The sequence below is a fragment of the Ptychodera flava genome, chromosome 3 (assembly GCF_041260155.1).
Source record: "Ptychodera flava strain L36383 chromosome 3, AS_Pfla_20210202, whole genome shotgun sequence".
NCBI classification, from domain to species: domain Eukaryota; kingdom Metazoa; phylum Hemichordata; class Enteropneusta; family Ptychoderidae; genus Ptychodera; species Ptychodera flava.
The window spans coordinates 20,238,872-20,264,287 of record NC_091930.1 but is presented as its reverse complement, the minus strand read 5'-3'; the positions used below and the strand labels follow the sequence as shown (position 1 = coordinate 20,264,287).

The 25,416-nt window shown below is 37.7% G+C and overlaps 1 protein-coding gene and 1 long non-coding RNA gene across 2 annotated transcripts in view; both read right to left on the bottom strand.

Moving 5' to 3' along the window:
• Nucleotides 1-25,416, bottom strand: part of LOC139128115 (multiple epidermal growth factor-like domains protein 8) — a 98,319-nt gene that overhangs the window by 67,557 nt on the left and 5,346 nt on the right. Inside the window, exons 2-9 of the mRNA XM_070693957.1 lie at nt 18,272-18,435; nt 14,981-15,193; nt 10,211-10,394; nt 9,230-9,324; nt 7,600-7,816; nt 5,887-6,076; nt 4,097-4,248; nt 3,051-3,167 (exon numbers count right to left, since the gene is read on the bottom strand). Coding sequence (XP_070550058.1) covers nt 3,051-3,167; nt 4,097-4,248; nt 5,887-6,076; nt 7,600-7,816; nt 9,230-9,324; nt 10,211-10,394; nt 14,981-15,193; nt 18,272-18,435 — 1,332 coding nt within the window. The remainder of the gene's footprint in view (nt 1-3,050; nt 3,168-4,096; nt 4,249-5,886; nt 6,077-7,599; nt 7,817-9,229; nt 9,325-10,210; nt 10,395-14,980; nt 15,194-18,271; nt 18,436-25,416) is intronic.
• Nucleotides 10,831-11,779, bottom strand: LOC139129703 (uncharacterized). The gene is made up of 2 exons (XR_011551651.1): nt 11,390-11,779; nt 10,831-11,358 (listed from the first exon to the last, which is right to left on the bottom strand). It is a non-coding gene; the product is annotated as an uncharacterized lncRNA (long non-coding RNA).

The following is a 25,416-nucleotide window of genomic DNA, read 5'->3' as shown; positions in this document are numbered from 1 at the left end:
ACAACATCTGGAATTATCCTGGATCCAAATTTGTCATCAGTTCTTGTATGTCTTACATAGAAAAGTTGCAAAAATTGGTCCGCAATGAAAAAATTCACCTCAGCTTTGTTTTCTGGATCAAATTTTCCTACAAATTGATACCAAATATGACAAAATTATGTTCACAGCCTTCGAAACTGTCTCACAACATATCCTGCATGGGTTGGTGTAGGTCATTTAAGGTCACAAACAGAGAAAAGTACATAAAATATAGAAATTTGGGGGTTTCCCAACATTTTGAGCAGCAAATTTATCTAATAACATCCCTAGGGACTTTATACCAAATTACAAAGCTATCAAACAAGTAATTTTGAGAACAAGTTTTCTTGACCAAAAATGACAATATTGTCTTAAAAATACAAATTTGTATATTTCAGGACAATTTCCACATATCCAACTATTGTCATCTCTGTACGTCTGTGTACCAAATATAAAAGCTGTCTGTCCAGGGGTTTTAAAAGAAAATACTGTTTAAGATTTTTTGACCAAAAATGACAAAATTGCTCAAAAATAGTAATTTTCCCAATTTTGTCATAATTTCAACAAATTACAAGAGTAACACCCTTGCAAACATCCAACCAAAATTTGAGAGCAATCGGGCAGGTGGTTTCAGAGAAGAATAATTTTTACTTAAAATAAGAAAAATCACCAAAAAATTCAGGAACAATACAAAATTAACGATATCATCACCATATTCATAAAACTGTACCGGTATAAGGTCCACCTGAGGTACTTGCACACAAAGTTTCAAAGCAATCAAAACAGCGGTTCTTGAGTTATTAATTTTTGACCATTTTCACATTTTAAAGCTCATTTGCATAATTTTGGCAACGCAAACTTTATTTGAACAAAATCCAATCTGTAGCCCAGGATGCATCCACACACCAAATACCAAGCTGAAATGTGCAGCGGTTTGCGTGTTTTTGATGTTGATGGACATACTGTACGTACGTACATACATACATTACATACAGACGCCATCGACTTCAGCTTATACGATAAACTCACATTGGTATAACCAAATGTGAGCTAAAAATTGCACATAAATTCCCAGCTGGTAGTTAATAATAAATGTATAAATACCTAAATTAGTACATTCTCACAAATCTATTTTAGTTTGAAAGTAAACTTTAAAAAAAGCTAAAGTGGGGCTTGAAATATAATCTGCTCTTTTGTAATATTGCATAACCTATCACTGAATCATCGTGTTGCAAGGGCCTAGTGTTTTTCTTTTAGGTTTGTTCAGTAAAAGAGGAAGAAAGCTGCTTTCTGTTGGAATACTGGTGTCATTACAGGTTAATGACACAAAATATTGCTGCAAGACTTCCTGTAGGCCCCCTCACACCTGGAAATCACCGTAATCTTGAGAGTTTTGTTGCAGAAAGGTTAATCAAACGTAACCTTGTCATTAAGTAAAGTATCCCTGGTGGTGTATACGGAAAAGGTTGGGGAGGGGTCCCCATGGAAGTCTTTTTAATATTGCTCTATGTCTTTTAGTTTTATTAATTCATCCACTACACGGGATAACAGCCCGCTGTAGCAATATGCACAGAACACTGCATGATGTCTTTTTGCTTTCAGAGAGACTTCTGGACATCTGAGCTCATTCTAGCCCTTTATGCACAAGGAACAAACCCTTAGACATACAACCATGCTAACAAACTATCCAAGTTCATTGTGACCATGGACATGCTGTTCTGCAGTACCAAACGTATCATCTTCAACATATTCACACATACAACATATTACCTTTTAGTGTCCTGGACATGATTTTTTTCCTCTAGTACAGCAATGATGACATGTGCCCCCCCCCCCCCCCCCACCACCCCCCAGCCCCCATTGTTGACCGAAGGACAAGGTAGGCATTTTTTGTAATTCATTGTATAGTACTAAGCATGTTTACTAATCGGGAGTTTGAAAAGCTTGATTACACTTCCAAATCAGGAGTTTGAAAAGCTTGATTACACTTCCAAATCAGGAGTTTGAAAAGCTTGATTACACTTCCAAATCAGGAGTTTGAAAAGCTTGATTACACTTCCAAATCAGGAGTTTGAAAAGCTTGATTACACTTCCAAATCAGGAGTTTGAAAAGCTTGATTACACTTCCAAATCAGGAGTTTGAAAAGCTTGATTACACTTCCAAATCAGGAGTTTGAAAAGCTTGATTATACTTCCAAATCAGGAGTTTGAAAAGCTTGATTACACTTCCAAATCAGGAGTTTGAAAAGCTTGATTATACTTCCAAATCAGGAGTTTGAAAAGCTTGATTACACTTCCAAATCAGGAGTTTGAAAAGCTTGATTACACTTCCAAATCAGGAGTTTGAAAAGCTTGATTATACTTCCAAATCAGGAGTTTGAAAAGCTTGATTATACTTCCAAATCAGGAGTTTGAAAAGCTTGATTACACTTCCAAATCAGGAGTTTGAAAAGCTTGATTATACTTCCAAATCAGGAGTTTGAAAAGCTTGATTATACTTCCAAATCAGGAGTTTAAAAAGCTTGATTACACTTCCAAATCAGGAGTTTGAAAAGCTTGATTACACTTCCAAATCAGGAGTTTGAAAAGCTTGATTACACTTCCAAATCAGGAGTTTGAAAAGCTTGATTACACTTCCAAATCAGGAGTTTGAAAAGCTTGATTACACTTCCAAATCAGGAGTTTGAAAAGCTTGATTATACTTCCAAATCAGGAGTTTGAAAAGCTTGATTATACTTCCAAATCAGGAGTTTGAAAAGCTTGATTACACTTCCAAATCAGGAGTTTGAAAAGCTTGATTACACTTCCAAATCAGGAGTTTGAAAAGCTTGATTACACTTCCAAATCAGGAGTTTGAAAAGCTTGATTACACTTCCAAATCAGGAGTTTGAAAAGCTTGATTATACTTCCAATCAGGAGTTTGAAAAGCTTGATCATACTTCCAAATCAGGAGTTTGAAAAGCTTGATTATACTTCCAATATTTGAAGCTGAGCAGAAACCTCCGATGTGAAGTCACTAACGTTTAACTCACCTTTAAAACTTGCACTCAAACTAGCTTCATCAACCCAGAGAAGGCATCCAATGTGAAAGAAGTGGACATTATCATCATAACACAGCTCATCTTTAAAGTGCGTATGTGTGTTCCCACCTGTAAGTCAAGATGAAATTAAAAACAACTGTTTGATCAAGCACTGCATAACCTACATCAAACACAAATAGCAAGTCACACTTCCTGTAAAACTATCTTGTGCATTTTAGTGTTAATTTCTGATTGCAAGATTTCTCTCTGAATATACTTCAAATCTTCAAATTTCTTCAAAGATTTGGTAATTCTAATCTGCGAATTTCTTCAAAGACGAGGTACTTCCAGGGCTGTCAATTATCGCCGGTCACCGGTGGCAAATCACTGTCTGACACAGGTCTTGCCACCGTCTTGTTTTCCCTATTTAAGGCCTCCGCACAAGGCTGTACCCTCTTGCTCTTTCACTGGTACCCTTCTATACTGAAAAGCATTGACAGCCCTGTACTTCAAATCTTCAAATTTCTTCAAAGATTTGATTATTTTAAATCTTTGAAATTCTTCAAGGATCTGGTACTTCAAATATACAAATTTCTTCAAAAATTTGGTAATTTTAAATCTTCAAATTTCTTAAATTTTTTAGGTACTTCAAATTTTGAAATGTCTTCAAAGATAAGGTTATTTCAAATCTTTGAAATTTTTCAAGAATTTGGTACTTAAAATATCTGAATTTCTTCAAGGATTTGGTAATTCTAATCTTCAAAATTTTTCACTGGTTACTTCAAATTTCTTCAAAGATTTGGTACTTTCAAATCTTTGAAAATTTTTCAAGGATTTGGTACTTCAAATGTCTGAGTATCCTAAAAGATTTTGACTAGGCATACAGATTCTATGGATACACCTTAATTTGTTTAGAGTATCGAAAGTCCAGTTCAGACCTTAAAGACGTAAGTGTTTACCTTCAACACTATCAGTGCTCAAAACACATCAGGAAACAGGCCATAACAATTAACATATGTGGGTCCACATGTACATAAATTGAAAGACGCACTACCTACCATAGACGACCATGTAATTTCCCATGATGTTGGCAGAATGTAGACTTCTGGCCCTTGGAACAAAATGGTCCGTTACGTTAGCAATGTTTGGTTTGGTCCAGTAACGGTAATCAACGTGAAACAGATGAATTTCTGAAGACCTGTCACCAAAGCTATAAAACCGGAAAAAGGATTGGGGAATGAGTGAAAGAAAGAATCAGGAAACGAAATAAACAAATAATAACAGATGATAATTAAAAGTTATGGTAAAATGATAGTGAGTTTAAAGTCCTTGACACAAGTATTTTGAATCACCCATATATAGTATCAGAAGTTGAAGCCTTTGACCTTTGACCTTGCCTTTTTGTACGTACATTTTATATAGGATAACGGTTGTAACTTTTGAAAGTGTTTCCATTATTCTCCTTGTCAGAAACATCACACATTAAACATTTTCTTATACATCTTCCTGCTACAGTGGGTTGCAATACTACCTACAGTAAATATTGCTGGCCCTCGCTGACATGGTGTCTGATGTACATTGTGTGTACAGAACATGCAGTGTGTTATCTGACGCAAACAACTGAAAGTTTCATACAAGAGATGCAGTATTATTAAAACTGATTATGCCTACAGCTGGTACAGTGGGGATTAAAGCTGGACACCCCGTGTTGAAAGAGATTAAAGTTTCAAATAAATGACCACCTGATGGCAGTCTACTGGCTGTAATTAGTCTAATCAGACAGCATCACTTTTACGAGACTTTGTTGTTTGTGTTAGATAGACAATGCACACTATGATATCAGACACCTATTTTGCATGGTTGGAGATGCACAAAATGTGTGTATATCAGACACTGTATCAGCATCATTAAAAGGTGCATATAATACGTATCTACCAGACACTGTATCGGCATGGTTGAGCAATGCACACAATGTGTGTATATCAGACACTGTATCGGCATGGTTGAGAGATGCCTACAATGTGTGCATAACAGACACTGTATTGGCATGGTTGAGCAATGCACACAATGTGTGTCTACCAGACACTGTATCGGCATGGTTGAGCAATGCACACAATGTATGTATATCAGACACTGTATTGGCATGGTTGAGAGATGCTTTCAATGTGTGTACACAAGACACTGTATCGGCATGGTTGAGAGATGCCTACAATGTGTGCATAACAGACACTGTATTGGCATGGTTGAGCAATGCACACAATGTGTGTATATCAGACACTGTATCGGCATGGTTGAGCAATGCACACAATGTGTGTATATCAGACACTGTATCGGCATGGTTGAGAGATGCTTTCAATGTGTGTACAAAAGACACTGTATCGGCATGGTTGAGAGATGCCTAAAATGTGTGCATACAAGACACTGTATTGGCATGGTTGAGAGATGCCTACAATGTGTGCATAGCAGACACTGTATCAGTATGGTTGAGAGAAGCACACAATGTGTGTACACCAGACACTGTGTCAGCATGGTTGAGAGATGCATATAGGTAATGTGGGTATACACCAGAAAACAGAAAACATTTGCATCTGAAGCTTCATATAAAGCACTGTAATACATGTATGGTGACATTACCATTGTTATCATTGTAGTGTCAGAAACTGTAACCGCCATAAAAATTTGTAGTTTTTTTTATTTTCATGAGAACGAAAATGACACACCATCATTTTGGCAAAGACCTAGGACAAAGACAAATCCATGAAATTTATTTTGCCTCCCTAGTGCTCCATTGGGATGAAATAACCTGGAAATCTGGATATATAATAATTACCAATGCCATCGTACTTACTTTGCATCCTTGGGAATGAATCCGCCATACACAATAAGGCTTCTGGATTCCGGATGGAAGACCAGGGAATGACCTGACAATTTCAAATCCGACTGCATCCCGCCCGCGTACGTCACCTTTTCCCATTCTAAGGGCAGGGACAGGTCTATTCTGTACATGTTTGAAGTGAAATGTTCATTTACGGAGCGACCTGTGAAAATAATGGCAGATTATAGACTACGTTTTGACAACAGTTTTTCCTGTCAACACAACATAGCACTGAGGGCAGTATGCCAACAAGGTATAAAGTGAACTCCTCGTCAGTAACACCAAAAGCTCTGCCAGTTTGTTACAATTCATTTAATTTTTCTACATTATTTCCAGCCTTTTAAAGCTCCATAAGCTGTATCTTTTGGCTATTTTTTCAGAATTTTTGTTTTGTGGTTTCCCTACACATTCTGCATGAATCCCTAAACTGTAATTTAATGCCAAGTATTAAGCATATCAACACAACCTATATCACTATAATCTCCGTTGTTATTGTTGAAAATTGATTCAAGTCTGGACTAGAATTCATTTGTAAATAATAAACAATGATCACTACACACATACAAGCTGTGTTGACAAAAAGAATACTTGAAATTTCAGCAAGACAAATGGATTAGGGCCAGACATGGTAGTTGATATACAGGAGCAGAATACTGAAAAACTTGCCACAAGTTACAGCTTACAGTACAATTTTTATTATAGGTTCAAGCTCCTCCACACTACTGTAACGTGCCTTTTCAGCTAGCATCCTTTTTAGCAAATTAAGCTGTCAATTCACTGATTTAAGATGCCACTACTTTACACTTTTCTGTGTATTTACTATGGTAAAGATGGTCTGTTCTGCTGATTGCAAAGAAAATCCAAAAATGCTGTAAAAGCATGTAGCAAAAAAAATGTTTTACAGTTATCTTTTTACATAAGATTTTCCATTTCTCAATAAAATTAAAATACTCTTCACCTCTTCGACTTCAACCTTGAAATATTAGATAATTTCTTAACCCTTTGAGTGCTGCATTTATCGCACAAAAATGTTATTGTAACATTTTACCAACTTTCATGAACTTTTCTGTAATTTTTTTTATAATTTTGGACCAAATGAACATAACATTTCATCAGCCACAGTTTTTTTATCAAAATTTTGGCAAAAACCTGACAAATATTGACAGAGGTATATTTTATAGGGGCAAAAAAACTGACTTTGGTGCTCAAAGGGTTAATATTTTGAAGATTACACAATAATCATGTGATATCATGCATGTGTCGTGTTCAAGTTTACGGTCAATCCAAGAAACTTGAATATCTTAACAAGCTTTTGCTTAACCCTTTGAGCGCTGTAATTTTCTCCAGCCAAAATTTTAGTGCAAAATTTTACCAATTTTTATGAATTTTTCTGTAATTTTTTTGATAATTTTGGACCAAATGGATATCATATTTCATTGGCTACAGTTCTCAAAATTTTGGCAAAAATCTGAGAAAAATTGACAGGGGTTTATTTTATGTAGGGGACAAAAATAGACTTTGGCGCTCAAAGGGTTAAGGTTTTTACGACAGCAATAGATAAAGTGACTTGCATAAATTTTGTATAAATTTGCCATTTTCAAACCAAGTCACGGGTATACACTATCACAAACATGGGTGCACACACACATACACAAATTTCTGATGAAAAACTAGCGTAGCACTCACCTCCAAAAACATATAAATATACATCATCAACAAGACTGGCGGCATGTCCGGCCAAACCAGGTGGCTGGACAATGCTGTCCTCAGCCAGCCTTGTCCAATGGGAGGTGCCGATGTCAAACGACCACAGCTCATTGGATAAAATCTCATCCTGTAGGACACCCCCTAATACAATGAGCTGGTCCATATAAAGCACCATTGTGTGACTGTGTCTTCCAGCCTGTTGGTTACAAATGAGTAGCAAGGTTAATAAAAGGGGACAACAAATGTAATTTTGATCAATATTTTTGACATTTTTATATCAGGAAAACAAACGCATCTTATTCTCATTTTCCCTAAGAAGTTTGCAAAATAATAGGCTTGCTAGCACAATGCATTGTGTGTAGTGCCTAGTGTTTATTAATCTTAGCCAAGTACTGACAAACAATTTAGTTGTCAACAGCAAAGTTGGATACTACCATACAAACATAGTTGCACAGAGTTTGTGTAAGGTACCAATGGACAAAATATCAACCATAACTTAGCCAGCAGTTCAAGAGTTTCAGCATTTGACCGACTTTGCCATTTTTTTAACCTTATTTGGATATTTTCAACACAAACACATTCACCTGAACAATTTCACATTTCCACCCTTGGTGCACCTCCACACCAAATAGTAAGATGTTTGCTGCTGTTTTCAAAATTTTGGTGTGGACAGACATACAAACATACATGTACAGGCATACATACAGAGAACAGATATTTTATCTTGCCTGTACTAATACCTCCTATTTTGCCACACATACCGGTACATATTGCATTATGAGAGCTAAAAATAGCAGCTGTTTTGATAAGTTAAATACTGGGTATTATATTATACCAGTATATTGATGGCGCAAATGCAGCGATCTGATTAGTCAAGAGGCAAAAAGAACCGTAGTACATTGGCGATATACCACGGCTGGCATACGCGCGAGCTCTCCGCTTGAGCAAAACTCTGTTTATGACGTTCCACACCAAACTATGATATAATAGCAATAAATCACACCCAGCTACAGTATACCACTTGATTTCGACCAGTTCACTTCATATATGCACTCGCTATCGCTTGTGCATATATGTCGTGTACTGGTCAAAATCTCGTGGTATACCGCCGCTGGGTGTGCTTTAACATACGGTAGAATGCACCTTAGGGACAGATATTAAGACTCTCAAAATTTTACAATTCTTTCCTGATCTTCCACTTGTGGGGAGCTCATTTTAAAGCTCTTGGAGTAAGAAAAATTTTCACTTTTTCACTTTTCGAAAATCAATAATTTAATTTTTACCCAAGGAGCAAATCAGGGATGGCGACCATTTTGAATTTGAAATATCAGGAAAATTTACATAACTTGTCTCTCTAGTACCAAAATTTGCAAAGTGGCCCCTGATTTTTATTCTTGATTTGGTAAAAGAATGGTTAAAAGTTTCATTGAGGAAAGTTTGGGCAAAAGTTCAAGTAATTCACTTTCGAGGTACATACCACATGTACCATCAGGCCATTCTGTTGCAAGCATATACAGGTACATCATATATGCAAAACAGTAAAACCTGTGTCTTTGATTCTGTAAAAAGTTAGCAAACTTAAAATAGCGTCTTGAGTATTTCTACTTACTGGTTTCTCACTTCCAAGATGAGAAGCTACATTCCAGACGTTGTCTTCAAAATTATAATAAACTACGTCATCCAGTACTGAGTTTAATGTGAAGCCTGCAAGTGTTAGATGAGAGAAGATACATTGTACTACAAACATAAAGCATTCAGTGTGATGTCACTCCTTTTTGAGTCAGTGAGCTATGGTAAGAATACGAGATACAGTACTGTACAGTACCCATAGTACAATGTAAGTCTTCTTACTTTGTACCTAAATATTTCAATTTTTCTGATTTTGTTTTGGAGATAAGATCACATTTTTTGTCAAGACAGTGCCATCAGATACATTCTTGACAACCTGCTGATGATATTAAAAATTCAATGATAGTAAAGGGTTATACCGGTATATACTACCAGTGTAAATACTGGACAATGTGCAAGCTGGGGTGGGCAGAAGTGTGAAAATGCCACCTAAATTTCTGGGGCACTACCCGGTAGTGTGTCCATTCCAAAAGTCACAGAGAAGATTTGCTAAAACATCACAAAAAAACTTGCGTGCAAGGTTCAATCCTCTATGTGTCAGTAATATCTGCGACTTTACCGAGCTTTTCTATCAAAACGCGGAAGATACATGTATCTGACTCTGAACAAGCCACTGTGCCTATTAGACTAGCTCATTTTGTGCTAGCATAGAATTCAGTTTATTATTAAATCATGGTGATGCCAGATATGAGCAATTTTACTCTTCCTTGTGGTCTCAGTTCACATGAGTTGCTGTCACAGTTTTCATGACCGCAGCACTTACTGTGTTATATATGTATCATGTGTAATCAATACCCTGAATATAATTTCACCAATCACCGTTATAAAGCGAACGGTCTGAACGGAAAACACATTCGTAGTAACAGACCTCAAACCGATCCATTTCGCTCATCGCCTAGTACTCCTCTCGTAAATAGACAAAACAACTCTTATTTCTGGAGAAAAAGAAAACCTGACTCACCCCCGTAGACCCAGAAGCGATCTGTTGACTTATGGTACACGCCAGCATGTCCCATCCTTGCTGTGAAGTCAATCCCACTGGAAAGCAGATAGTAGTTGTTCCAACCGGCGTTGTTCAAGATTGGCAGGCTGCAGTACTCACCAATGTAGTCCATATGACAATCACATTGCCAGGGGGATGTAAACTGAAAATAGAGTAGACGTCATGAAAGACTTTGTGCTTGGTTAAATTTCAAGAATCTTCAGACCAAATCATCAGCACAAATCAATGACAATTAGTGTATAAAACCTTTGGATGCAGTATAAGGTTTTCTACATGTTGTGCTTCCTGGAGGGGCCTCTAGCCATCTACGGTACTTTTTCATATACCCTGACAACTTTGCATGACACAGGGTGCCATGGGTATCAGGATGGTCACCCCCTGGACATCTACGAGTCGGTCATTTCCCAACATTTCCTGACAACTTTGCATGACACAGGGTGCCATGGGTATCAGGATGGTCACCCCTGGACATCTACGAGTCGGTCATTTCCCAACATTTCCTGACAACTTTGCATGATACAGGGTGCCATGGGTATCAGGATGGTCACCTTGACATCTACGAGTCACTTATCAATCAATCAATCAATCAATCAACTTTATTCATCCCTTAAGGGCAATTCAGATTGGCGGACAACACACAAAATATCACAATAAACAACAAAACAAGACTAAAACTAAAAAATAGTGACAACACACAACGACCGTTAAGATACATCATTTAAAAACCGCACAGCGGTAGGAATAAAGGAATTCTTGAGCCGGTTTGTCTTGCAAACTGGACACTTAAAACGTCTTCCCGAAGGAAGCAGTTGGAATTCTGAATTTAAAATATGCTCTGATGAATTTATAATGGAACGTGCTTTCCTCAGACACTGTTGCTTGTAAAATGACAAAATGCTCCTCTGTGGTGCGCCAATAATCTTTGAACTTAAAGTGACAATATTTTCTATGGAATTCTTGTGTTTTAAACTTAAATTCTGGAACCAGCAGATAAATGAGAAAGTTATGATGCTTTCGATAAAAGACTTGTAAAAGAGAGATAAAATTGTCTTGTTCACTGAAAAGGATTCCAATTTCCGTAAAAAATACATTCGTTGTTTCCCCTTCTTTAAAATCGCTTCAGAATTCGCATCCCACCTCAATTTATCATCAAAAATCGAGCCAAGATATGTGTAAATATGAACAATTTCAACTTCCTGATCATGAATAATGCTCTCCACAGGTTTGTGTTTTTGTCTCCTGAAGTCAAAAACAATTTCCTTGGTTTTGACTACGTTCAGATTAAGGTATGAATTGTCACACCAATTAACAAATTCGTCTAGGACGGGACCATGTTTTTCATCAGGCCCTACAAGTAGCGAGAGGAGAGCCGAGTCATCTGCAAATTTTACAATGTGGCGACCTTCATAGTTACTTCTACAGTCATCTGTATAGAGGATATAGAGCAGAGGAGACAAAACACAACCCTGTGGAGAACCGGTAGATGTTTGTAAAGAATCAGACAGCCGGCCATTAACAAGCACACGCTGAGATAGCTTTGTCAATACCAGTGAATTTTGTGACGTCATATCCATACATTATTACTGATAATGTATTCCATTATTCAGCACTGCGGCCCCACAGCGAGCAAGTTTTTTTTTTGAAAACGAAAATAGGACTGCGCATTTAAAAGGAGGGGAAATATCGGATAAACCATGTAATACACAAAACTATAAATCTTGACAATGGTTCACAATATTGATAATAATGTCTTACTGTACGATTTATTACATTTTTTGAGTCCTCACGCACGCACTTGCCGTCTGGCTGGCTGGCGCTCAGCATACAGTCCCCGTCCGATACGCTGGTTGTACTACTACGTTTGTTTACAACATGGTTCGCTTCGTTGCCGTATACCGGTAGGTGAAACAGAACTCAGTACGTTTGCAAACTCCTAGACGATACTGGGTTTGACACATGGCATGTATGTCAGTGGCCATGTAAACGATGCAAGCGTGAAAGGCTACTCGTACCAGCCGTAAACGGGCCAACAACAGCAGCTTGATGTCATCAACCTTGACCGGAAGTGTCTACGGAAATTACTACGGAGCCATTCAAAGTCTCGGTCCAAGGTCAGCTACTACCAACAATCATGACGACCGTGGACTCTTCGTTGATCTAACATCTCGGCCACCTAATTCTGATGCACTGACTGTAATCGGAGACAACTTTCATTCATCGTTTTTTTCTCCATGTCTGTGATTTTACCTTGCCTTGTTCTCGATATCGCGACGGTACCGAAACCCTCCAGTATGTTTGTCAACTGTACCTTTCAAGCACCCGTTTACGTCAAGTTCTGTCGTTCGCCGAAATAAAATAGCTCTTCTCAAGGAGCCATCGAAAATTAAATTTATAGACACAGTTATTATTGAAATATAAACATTTGAATAACAATGTTGAACTCTGTTGATATCGTTTGCAATGAATGCTGTACTACTAGCGACATAATAATGATCGTATTGATCAGCTGATACCATGGCATGCAGCTCGCTGATCATGCTGATGTCGATGCATGAACATTCCGTTTTCTTCATCTCTGGCATTTCACCGTGTCGATTTTTTGAATGGCATGATATTTAAAGGTGATGTTTCAAGTTTGATATAGACGGTAGGGATGCAGTTACTTTTCATTTCCCTCGAAAATACATCGTTTTTCAATTCAAAATGAACCGTGAAAGTGCTGGTCATTTTTTGTGCTGAACGTGCGTGTTCAGTGCAGTGCACTGTGCAGTGTGTACAGAGTCAGGGCCGATCATGCTGGACGACGCTCACTGGCTTCAAACTCAGTTAAAATTTCCTTTTTTATTCGTTTTCTACAACTACAAATTCACTGGCATTGCCAAAACTATAAAATAATAGCAATAATGCACCCCTCCCGGCTCATAATGGACGAAAGCAAACTTTGCACGACATAATGTACGAGGCGAAGCCGAGTACATTATGGAGTGCAAAGTTTGCTTTCGTCCATTATGAGCCGGGAGGGGGTGCATTATTGCTTAAATATCAACTGACTGTCGAGTCTAAACTTCGTGATAAGTTTGTTGGCAAGAATATGGGGCTGTATCGTGTTAAAGGCAGATGAAAAATCTGCAAAAAGAATTCTAGCATGGGCACCAGGTTTCTCAAGATGTTTATACAACTCATTCAAAATAAAAAGTTTGGCATCTTCAACACCCTTTCCAGTTCTATATGCAAATTGAAGAGGATCAAGCATATTTTCAGTCTTGGATAGGATGAAATGTTTGATTATTTTCTCGAATGTTTTCATCACAAGAGAAGTGAGGGCAACAGGACGAAAATCGTTTTGCTGCTTTGGATTGTTGCGTTTGGGAATTGGAATAACTGTTGAGGTTTTCCATAAGGCCGGAATAGAAACATTATTTAATGAAAGTTGAAAAAGGTGTTGAAGTACGCTGCTCAGTTGATCGGCACACAATTTAAGCGTTCTGCCACATATACCATCAGGACCTGGACATTTCCTCACATTGATCGTTCTCAACGACTTAGCCACTCGATCCTTACTGATAATTATGGTGTTTTCCAACTGCAAAGAAGCTTTTATACTATTTTTACAGGCTAGTTTTACAGATTATGTATTTTATACTATTTACCTCAGCTGAGAAATCATGTGACTCAAAACACATGAGTCGGTCATTTCCAGACATTATCTGGATTTAACCTAACCAGAAAGTCATTTGCTAATAAGGCTAATCTTTTGTATCTTTTTACGTACATTTTTCAAGATTCTTCAACCTTTTTAAACATACCCTCTTTTATCCTCATCAGTGTAATTTTAGTGTATTTACTGTTTGTGTCTTGTTGTTTCATACGCTTTTTGTTTTCTGTGATTTTGTCTAAAGATTTGTAATTTTCATCAATTTTTACTAATTAATTTGTATGTAAGTGGCAGGCATTAAATTAATAAAATTAAATTTGTATGGGGATGTGATCAACATTCTGAGATAGTTTGAGGCTAGTTTTACAGATTATGTTAGGCTAAGTATCAAACCAGCCGATAAATGTTCGGGGGTTCACTGTCAAGGAACAACTGCACTATATTTGTTCCAAAATGGTTGAATCTATATTCACAGAGAAGTTCAACATAGTTCACGCCAACAATTTAACCCTTTTCCTGCCAGACAGTATCATATCCCCTTAAGCCAAGTCTGTGAAAAGTGGTATTGAGCCATAACCATATGTATTTTCACCTACTTGGCTTGGTATTTAACAGCTGCTTTAGTCTGTAAAAATCATGTTTTCAGTATCTCTGTCTTCAAGGATCTTCAAATCTTCAAATCTTGTTTAAATGCACCATATGCGACATGTTTTGTTTCACAAGTTTTAACCAACTTGACATGATGGTGAATATGAACTTGGCAGGAAAGGGTTAAAAGATTTAAACTTTCATTTAAACTTTCCTCCAACAAACTTTCAACCATTCTCTTTCAAATCAAGAATAAAAATCTGGGGAGTCTCCATGCAAATTTTAGTACTGGAGAAACAAATAACCCGATTGTTACTGATATTTGAAATTTGAAAATTCAAAACTTTTGAAATGTATTTCTACTAAATTGTTGTGAGTGCATGACCTACCCTGTGACAAAATTTCCAAATATTTACTGACATTTGAAATTTGAAATTCAAAATTTTGGATATTTATACTAAAAATATTGTGAATGCGTGACCTACCCTGTTACATTCTCCATGACCTGCATTAAGTCCACATCCTTCCTGACACGTTTGGAAATCGCAGGCCTCTCCCGTCCACTGCGGCTCACAGCTGCACTCGTAATCTGTGCATGTACCATGGCCTGAACAGTCCTTGGTACAGTTCTGGACGGCAAAGTCTGCCTCGAAACCTTCTGACATATAATTGGTATCACTGTACAAATAAACTATCATCTGCAGGAGACAAACAAAGCAAAAAAGGGGAAGCTTGTATGATTATTATTTACTTAGAACTGTGTATGGTGGCCAGGTCCGTATTCACCTACCTACATTATCAACCCTTTGAGCACCAAAGTCAACTTTTGTCACCTAGTTACAGGGTTCATACACTTCAAGTAAATCAAAATTCCAGGACTTTCCAGGAGTTTTTTTGCCATTTTCCAGGAGTATTTGTGGTTGAAAAATGCCATTTTCCAGGAGTGTTTGCACGATAAAGCTTGCAATTTTAATAAGCATCATACACTAATTTTTTCTAAAGTTTTCATTGTCCACAAAACTTCAGCCCATAAGACATCATTTTTCTGACAAATGCAGTCAATGACGAGTTGACAGGTTTTGATGGTGACGACATCTTGAATAACATCACTGACGACTGAGACAGTTGTGAGTGTGGTGTCAGGAAAGATAAACTCGGGGAAGGCTTAGAATTAGTCGATGACTTTACATTTGATGAAGATCGGGCAAAGAAATCATCAATTTGTGATTTACTTGCTCCTGTTTTTTCCTACCAGAGCTCGATGTTTTGCTCCTTTAGCATGGCTTTTCATAGCCCCGCGTACAATGCTGTGTGTTCCCGACGTTATGAAGCCTCCCACTACAGCCCTGCTAAGCCATAGACATGCGGTACCAATTTGGACCGCACACGAAAAACTTTTTTTCTAACTACTTTCGGCTGAAATCAACTCGATTCAGATCTACCGTATGCCTACCCGAATAACTCAAACGCTCACAGACTGTAAAAGAACTGTTCGCATGACGTCCAAAACCATTAGTTTGCTGGCGATGCACGGTCAAGGGCCCAAAGGCCAGCGATATCTCGCATGAAGGTACCGAATGGTGAGCCACGGGAACACGGAGCATCATACGCAGGGCTAGGCTTTTCGATACAACGAAAGTCTTTTCACAAAGTTTGCATCTTGCCGCGACTTTATCTTGTGCCCGCTCCAGCCATCCTATAATGTACTCGGGCAGTTTCAACCGAAGGTTGCTGAATAAACACTTTCTAGGAGGCATTACTGTGATTGATGACCCGAACAAGCTTTAAATTTCAACATGGGACCTCCACAATTCACAAGCTACTCATGCATACCGGTACTTCGATGTCACCTTACTTGTGTGCAAAACCATGGATAATAGAATACACAACATGGTCTCGCCCACGCTAGTGCAAGAGTACCCCTTTACGACATTATAAGAAACATTACTACGCTTTCCAAATTTTGTCTCAGGAGGGCTCCCCACCTGTCGCAAAACAACTTTTCGCATTTTACGATTGACGTTCGACAATTATACTGTTTGACATTCGCCTTTACGATCTGGCCGTTCTCGACCGTGTGCGATCGTAACTAGCGATTTTCCAGGAGTTTCCAGGAGTAAATTTTGATTTTCCAGGAGTTTCCAGGACTTTCCAGGAGTGGTTTTAAATTCCAGGACTTTCCAGGACTTTCCAGGAGCGTACGAACCCTGCTTTAAACATATTTACACTCGTCAATTTTTCCCAATTTTTGCTAAAATTTTGGTGAAAATCTGTAGCTAATGAAATGTGATGTCCATTTGGTCAAAAATTATCAAAAAAATTTCAGAAAAATTCATAAAATTGGCAAAATATGGCACAAAAATTTTGGTGGGAAAAATTACAGTACTCAAAGAGTTATTGGTTTTGAAATTAACCTTTTCCTTTGGTACAGGTAGTACAATTTTCCAGATGTTTATCAGCAAAGTGTTATAAAATTTGTAAATCTGAACCAGGAATTCTTCAATATCAGAATCTACGCATTTTCTTTAGAGTGATTTTAAAACAAAGATCTGATTGATAAGCCATATACATGTAGGTACAGTGGTGTACACTGATAAGACGAATATCTGAAAGTTACCAATAAGAAAATCTTGTATATTAATGAGATCTAATGCATGAAGGGTGTTTACAGTGTTTAGGGATATGTTATGTTTGACATACAGTGGACAGTGGTCCTGTCAGACAACCATTTCTGGAAGTTGGTAGTCTAAATGCAAGGCTTTGCGCTATCGATACATGTATTTGGGTTTCAGACTCGACATCTACCACGCCGGACACAAATACATGTAGCTGTATGTTTCTGCAGTCTTAGTTGATACATATAATCAAATATGGTCCACGCTATGAAAAACAATCAAAGTAACTGCCCTATGAAAATAGTCTGAGGAATCTGTTTGAAGTCTTCAAAAATCTACAGTATTCTACAGAATAAAAGAGAAATCTAATAGCAACTTTATTTTCATGAAATTTACAAAAATGTTTTGGTATTCAGTCAAATTTCTATGGAGTTTCTGTTGAACCTACACATATACAAAAATTCTATGGATACCTTATTTATTTAAATCTGCAGAAAATTTCTTTGAATTTCAATAAAATTTCTACAGAATTTCTGTAGAAATTCTCAACAATATGGAAATGTTATCTATATTTCACTTCTATTGATCTTCATAAAATATTTTGCATGATTTTAATTGACTTTCTATGTCTTTTCTGTGGAGCTGCAAAGTTGTAAAGAATGTATGTTGTGTGTTCATTGTACATGTACAGGTCTCCCCCCCACACACGTTTCTGCACAAGTGGTGATTGAAATGTCTTTCTGTTGATAAAGATGTTGTACATTTTGCGTGCAAACACTTTCTTTTCATTTTTTGTATTAAATTGCCACTAGAGTTGATCATGGAAAAGTTAGTAACTGGTTTGTGACCGGTATACAAAGGCTAGTAGAGAATAGATTGCGACAGAAATTGGACCTCACGACGCACTGGTATATGGTACAAAAACGAGATGGCTGTACACCGAGTATGATTAGCATTGTATCAAAATGTGCTCCATGAGCGCATATGGAGAACACACATTCATATCGTACATGCACAAATCGTGTGGCAAGACTCAACCTGTTCACCCCTAATTCCCTCTGAACAAGTCCCACAATCACCATTGATAACATACGGGTTTGGGCCAAACCATTGTGACAAGAGGGTAAACTAGCATTCAGGTGCAAGGATACAGTGACTCACCTCTCCTGAATAGGCTACCACTGCCTCTGGAGTGCTGTTGCCGCTAAAACTGCCGATCAGAGGGCTGTCAAAGGAGTTGCCGTCGTACAGAAAGAGGAAATCATAAGTACACTCCGTGTCAAAGCTAGTAAATTGCAGCACTATCTTTGCCCTGGTATCAGGAGCTGAAAGGAAGAAAAAAAACATTCAGAAATGAGTAAATGCAGTAAGGCAAAAAAAAATTGTTTCTGGTCCTTGACATTCAGCAAAAGTGATGAGGCGACACGGTTTTCTTTTTTTCTCTTTTTCTTTATATTCTTTCTTTTTTATTCCTAACAATGCTGGTTTGGCACTATCCAAGCAACAGATATTGTCTTTTATCACTGGCTGCATAATACTTCTGTTTTCCATACAGCATTTTGGACATGCAAACAGGGATATCAAGGACAGCTGTACAGATGGGAAAAGAAACATGACATGCAGGTTCTAAAAATGACATGGGTGGTGACCAGAAATGATGTTTTTTTTGGTTTGTTTGTTTGGTTTTTATTGGGGGGGGGGGTAAATTGTGTGTGGGTTACAGATTTGAAAGTTATGTGTATGTCAGCTGTAACGTTCTGTTCTGTTGATAAATAAACAGAACTGCATCTTGTTCTACTGCCATATTCATGTCAAAATGAAAATGTGACATTTTAGTGACTGACTGTATGTTTGTGACGTCCAAGGTTACTGCCAAGAACCAAATTCAAGTGAAGACAAGTTCAATTCTTACCAATAACATTCCATATTGAGCACAGCACCTCGTGCTGACACATAAGACAATATCTATACATTGATTTTCACCATACAGTGTACTTTGGAGACATAAAGAAAATCATAATTTCTTTTCTGGAACAAAACCGCCGGGCCCAAAACAATTTCATCATAAGTTATATCTGTTGCCCCTTTATGGCTGGAGGAAACATGCATGTACAGTACACAAATGGCCATTCTTGATGCAAAATGAAAATATTTCAAATTACATGTACTGCAGTGTCAGGAAAAAGACTATTGAGATAATGTTATTGCGGTACAATGAACCTTGAGGAGAAATATTCAGACTCAAATATTGAGAATAGTTTTTCGGTCTATTACTTGCGGGAGGTTCATTTTGAAGCTCATGGAATAAATAAAGTTTTCACTGCCTTATTTTTAATTTTTATGAAAATCAAAACTTATAATTTTTTCTCCATAGAGTCAAGAAAGGAATGGCGGCTATTTTGAATTTAGAGTGTTGCTTAATAATATTGGATAATTTAGTACAAGATTTTATATGCTGACCCCGATTTTTTGTTTTTTACTTTGAAAGGGAAGGAGTTCATGTTTGCTCAGAGAAAAACTGAGCAGAAGTTTAGGTCTTGGCGCCTTCATTCAGAAATTGACCTCATCAACTGATGGCAACGGTGAAATTTGTTATGTACACTGATATCTCTAGGAACATTGAGTCAACTAATGTGATAAAAAATGTTTTGAAATAGCAACTGTAGAATGTAGCCTTCCTCTGACAAGGTCGCCCTCTAGTGACCTTGTCTTCATTGCATGAGCCAAAGGGAAGTTCCATCAACCTGTTCTGTTGATTAGGCCAAAGTAATTAAATTCTTTGTTTTGCGTCCACTCTAAATGGGAAAAGGTACGCGTCTAAGCGGCTGAAAAACACACACAAGAAAATTAACACAATGTAATTTGATTGCAGCAAATAAAAAATTGTAACAAAATTTTAGTTCAGAAAAGCTAAGCGATTATGTCCTAAAATTTCCTATTCAAATACACTGTGTGTGTTTTTCATGAAAACCTTAAAAACCTAAGTGGTTGGGGACGCAAAACAAAGAATTTAATTACTTTGGCCTTACGATGATGTACACGTTACATACATGATGAGCATATAGAAGACAAATCTAGTCTGAAAGGTGAATGGATGGAAGTCAGTTTATCTGTTGGCTGAAATATTTCTATATGAAAATGGTAATTGGTTCATGTATATACTCTTTGCAATGAGAATATCAAGTTACATCGATCTTAGTCAGTGCAGTTTCTTGTAAAACTAAAATCAAAGTTTAATAAATTTTATTAGAACTGCATTTTATTCAGTATATGTTTGTACATCTTATCTGTTATAAGCATTCAACCAAGGACGTTTTTTTTGCGGTGACCAGTGGTGACCTGATATTCCTAATTTGTAGATTTAGACCTGACAGTTACACCCAGTGCCAGAACACAGAAGTAACAAAACTAAATATTCATTGCACTGAACTTTGCAAATTCACAATGAAGTGTTGTGGAGGATGGAGCAAAAAAGGATTATACACAAACGAGATAATGTGTGTAGGCAATGGGGGCTAGGGGGAGCTCGTGTCTCCATGTACCGGTATACATTGGGCATAAAACAACGCATGCACACATATGGGTAACCTGGATAACATGTTGCACACTGCTGCAAACAGACAGCTGTGGATATTTTACACTTTGTGGTTGCTTAAATAACAAGGAACTCCATAGGGATCACACAGCAGTGAAATCGATATGCCTGGATTCCAGGAATCCGCCCGCCAAATCCATAATCCGCCTCTTGACAATGGAAATGAACAAAATGCTTGGTCACTGGGGTATTGGGAAAGCATTGTGGTGACTCACCCAGCACACTTCACTTCTAAGGGGCTGGTAACAATGAGATGAAAACCTACATAACAATGAATGGACTTGGCTCTGTTGAAAAGACTGGCAACGCAATGCAATTGTGAAAGCTAATCATCCGATTGCATGTGTGTGTGACTGTGAGTGGACTGTGTTGTCTGTACTTCTAACTTACGCAAAGACTGTTCAACAGCCGCTTGCGCCATTTTGGCCTCGTGGCATAATGTCACTTCCTAGCAGCACAACAAATTGAGGCAGGTGCTACAAATGTACATGTAAACTGTACAGTTGTAAGACTGACAAGAAGCACTCATCTATGACATGAGTAAAAACACTGAATTTATGCAAATGTGTACATGTATAGCACTTGTGTACAAAACTAGCAATATCTACACTTAGGGAAGGCACTGGCAGGTACCAACAATGGATGTACATGTATATTAGCAGTAAGCCGCCCTCAGCATACACTGTGACATTCCACGTACTGAACACGCAAATAAACACCAAGTTTGAGGATTATTGGAACACGAGAACATATCATTAGCAACTGAGGTGGAAACAGAAAACACAGAGACACAGGGCTGTCTTGGACTTCACTCCAGTGAGAACATCGTTCTGTACCACATGTATTTGTATCCATAGGGGTCAATTTCAGAGAATTTTAAGAAATTGCTAACCCACAAAAACTTTAGACATTTGAAAAGTTAGAATGACACCTTCTTGGTCTAGCATGAACCCCAACACACAGGTACAATGGCTACAGTTTCTGAGTTCAAAGGTGGATGCAGCCAAGTGTCCTCACGGTTTATTTGACACTCTGTAAATGCCCTAAAAGCTTGAAATGGGATGTGTGGTTACAAGACTACATTTTGTAAAAGTGCATGTCGCTATTGTGTTTCACAAGCAGAAGTAAAACTGTCAAGTAATTAATGGATATGTCTTCACACATACACACAGTACACGTACACCCTTTGATTAACACCTGGCTGTTTGGTCTCCCCTCGCTGCTCTTGAATAGTGTAATGGTCCTGTATTACACTAAATTTAGGAAGTGCAAAGATGCAAGTCTGAAATCTCATGTCAGTGGACGCTTTTAATGTATCAGTCTATTGTTTGCCACTGCTTCACGTATTTCAAATAGTTTTCAATAATTTTGGAAAATCAATTGTTTTTACAAGTCTTTTTAAATTAATCATAAAGAAAGAATTATTTTTAACACAGAAATACATAAACTACAACTTGAGGGTATATTTAAGTTCATTGACATTTTTATTTATAATCTTGTGACAAGCAGACATTCTCAGGTGTGGTAAATGTGAGAATTATTTGTTCTTTGTGAAGTCAGTCACTTGTCAAAGGTACACTCACATCCATGTACATTTAACCTTTGACCCCAACTGTTCTGGCTGTAAAATAACTGTCTTACATGTTTATTGTATTACTGTATATGCATATTGTATTTATATAGTGACTGTGACTTGTGTCGATTTTTTCATCATTTTTAATCAAAAAAAAATTATATTTTCAAACACTATGTAAGTACCGGTATATACCAACCATGCCAAACTACAGCTAGGGTGACCGGATGATTTTTAAAACTGGAATTTTTTGCCAAAATCTTGATCTGTTGAAAGTGTTGGTACAAAGTCCAAATCTGGAAAAATAATTTGGCTTATTAGCATGATCACAATTTGGCAGCCTCTGGAAAATCAAAGTTTCCAAATTCTTTCCCTGAGAATATTGTAATGAGGAATAATGAGACAGTGTGACCAAAAATCGGATCAAATATTGTTAAAATGGCTCAAAGATGACTAACTGTACAATAATGAGTCAGGTGAAAGGTGCATTGATAGTTTCCAAATCATTTCTGTGAGAATATTGTATAGGTTGATAAGTCCAGTGAAAGAAAATGGAAGATTGTCCTCACGCTGACCTTTGTGTTTCCAGTATCATGGATACAAGCCATTGTTTCTGGTCAGAGACAGGTGCGCACAGGTGAAAAAGCACGTTGTTCAAGTACGGCACTATTGCAAACCTTACTTCCTGCTTTGGGAAAACTATGGGCACTAATTTGTGCTGCATAGCTGAGCCTTTTTAGAGCACAAAACAAGTAGAAAATTATCTAAGGTACAATTTGCCCGCATGGCCATTCCTTCCCTTCTTGGAAAATGATGCCAAAAGTCATAGTCGTTTCAAAGAAAAAATTTCGTCAGCAGTTTCTCGGAAGAAAAAAGACCTTTTTAGGAAATTTTTGCACTCATCTTGACTTCCTAGTCTTCACAACATTCACTGTGAAATGCAACTGTTTCCGTTCACGCGATCTCTCATAGCGACCGTTCGCGTGCGAGTAGACGACTTCCAAGATGGCGTCCCCTCTGACGTTTGTTGACAAAATGTGTTCATAAACTTCAAGATTTTCACGTCATTACCTTGTTCACAGACATAAATGTGCACAACTGCTGCATACTTAAGGTGAATTTGTACAATTTATCACTACCTGGGTCCCCCTTTAAGCCTTCGATTTCGAGCATTCACTCTCAGAAAACTCGTGTCAGCCCCATTGTAGGGAATAGGAGGGCCTCTCGTCCCGGTCACCCTACTACAGCTTGTAGCTATGACCCGGTAAATAGAATGGAGTATAAGGCTTGAGCTGTTCATCCAAATTTTCTTCACAGGCTCACAATCAAAAATGATCAAAATGAGGTCTGGGGCCCAAATCCTGATAATAAATGGCTCAAATAGGATTCTTCAATGACAATCTACGATAAAGGATTATAAACTGGGTCAATGCAAACCAAATTGTGCATTATGCATTTCCGTTGAATAACGCTTGCCTGTCTAGACAAGTCACCTTTTGAGTAATTGAACAGAGCTACCCACTGTGTATAGCAAAATTACACTTTGTAATGCAGTATCTAATATGATACATGTATGTCCTGCCTGGTACCTATGCCTTGTCTTGACAAGGCTAAAGCTTTCTATAATTTGTAAAGATAATATACAATTTGTCAACCTCCGGACCATTAAAAGGACGACAGCTGTGACATTTGACTGATTTCATTACTTCCACACAATAATTTGAACAAACTTAACCCTTTCACCACCATGGTTTAGCCCAAATCCATTATTAGCAATGGTGATTGTGGACCTGTATACAGGGAATTGGGGGTGAACAGGTTAAGTTTTCCATGGCCCTGTGCAGCACTATAAGATCCACAAATATTATTGCATATTACTCTTGCCTCGACAGAAACACATAGTGTACAATATAAGTTGTTACTGTGAACAAATGAATTCTACAGTAAAGGCAAAAGTTTATTTGTCAACAACAACCTTGGACAATGCTTTCACACATTGAAAGTTGACATATAGCATGCTAATGTTCCTTTTCATATCTTGGGATTTCTATCAAGGATAAAACAAAAACAAGACATTTCAAAAACTTATAAAATCCACACGCTATTTTGTGGTGTAGAGCTTGTGAGGAATTAAGCGATACAGTGTTTTAAATTTTCATGGTCATTTGTCTTTGCAAGATAAAACATAGACCTTAATCCGTTTTTAAGGTCTATGGATAAAAATGTCAGGAAAAATGCAAATGTTTTGAAATTCAAAAATTCTCAAAGCAGTTTGCTTCTCTGATTCCAAACGTTTGCTCAGTGATAACCACTGAGGATTCTTAGTGAACAGTCCGGGTTATGTCCATATAGAGGATAGTAGGGAAGAGCCAATGGCGTACCGTATATGTAATGAAATTAAGGCAAGAACCAATCACGTACTGTATATGTAACAAGGGTCAAAGGTTACGTTGGTTCACTTTGTTCAGATCGCGATATGACCTGACAGATCCACGATCGAGTGAGACTGTTGGCTACCCGGAAGTATCTTAGCTCCAGTCGATTGGCGACGTTCTACCGTGTTAAAAATTGTAAGATTTCTTCAGGAATAGTTTTCTGAGTTTCTTTACCCTTAACCATATTCGACAAAGAGTTATTGGACGTTTTTCGTTCTCTTTTCCAGCTTTTGGTTAACTTCTCGGCGATTGATCCGGCGCGCGTTTTTCTGAGCGAAGGGTCAATCGTACCGGGAAACGCATGGTGATCGAAAAAATCGTGCTCCATCGTGCTCCGATGACCGACTAAAACAGTTGACCCATCTTTGTAAAGCTTGAAAAATTCTGCATACTGCAGATGGCAAGGTTAAATTGAAATTTGACCAAAAATAGGCGATATTTGGCGACAAATAACTTACTGTAGATTTACAAGGGTCAAATGCTGATTTCTGGGAGCCGTACCCGGCCAGGAAATTCATCCAAATAAGTAATTTTCAATGTACTAACCACTTGTGTCGGTCACCATCTCGGCCGCACTGAACATTGTGCGTAACGTCTACAACTAAAAACTACCCAGTGCTAAAAATAAAGGGCGAAATCAAGCCGAAAAGTTCCAAACTCGTTGCAATGTACGAGCCAAGGTTTGCATGGTTAAGTATTCATG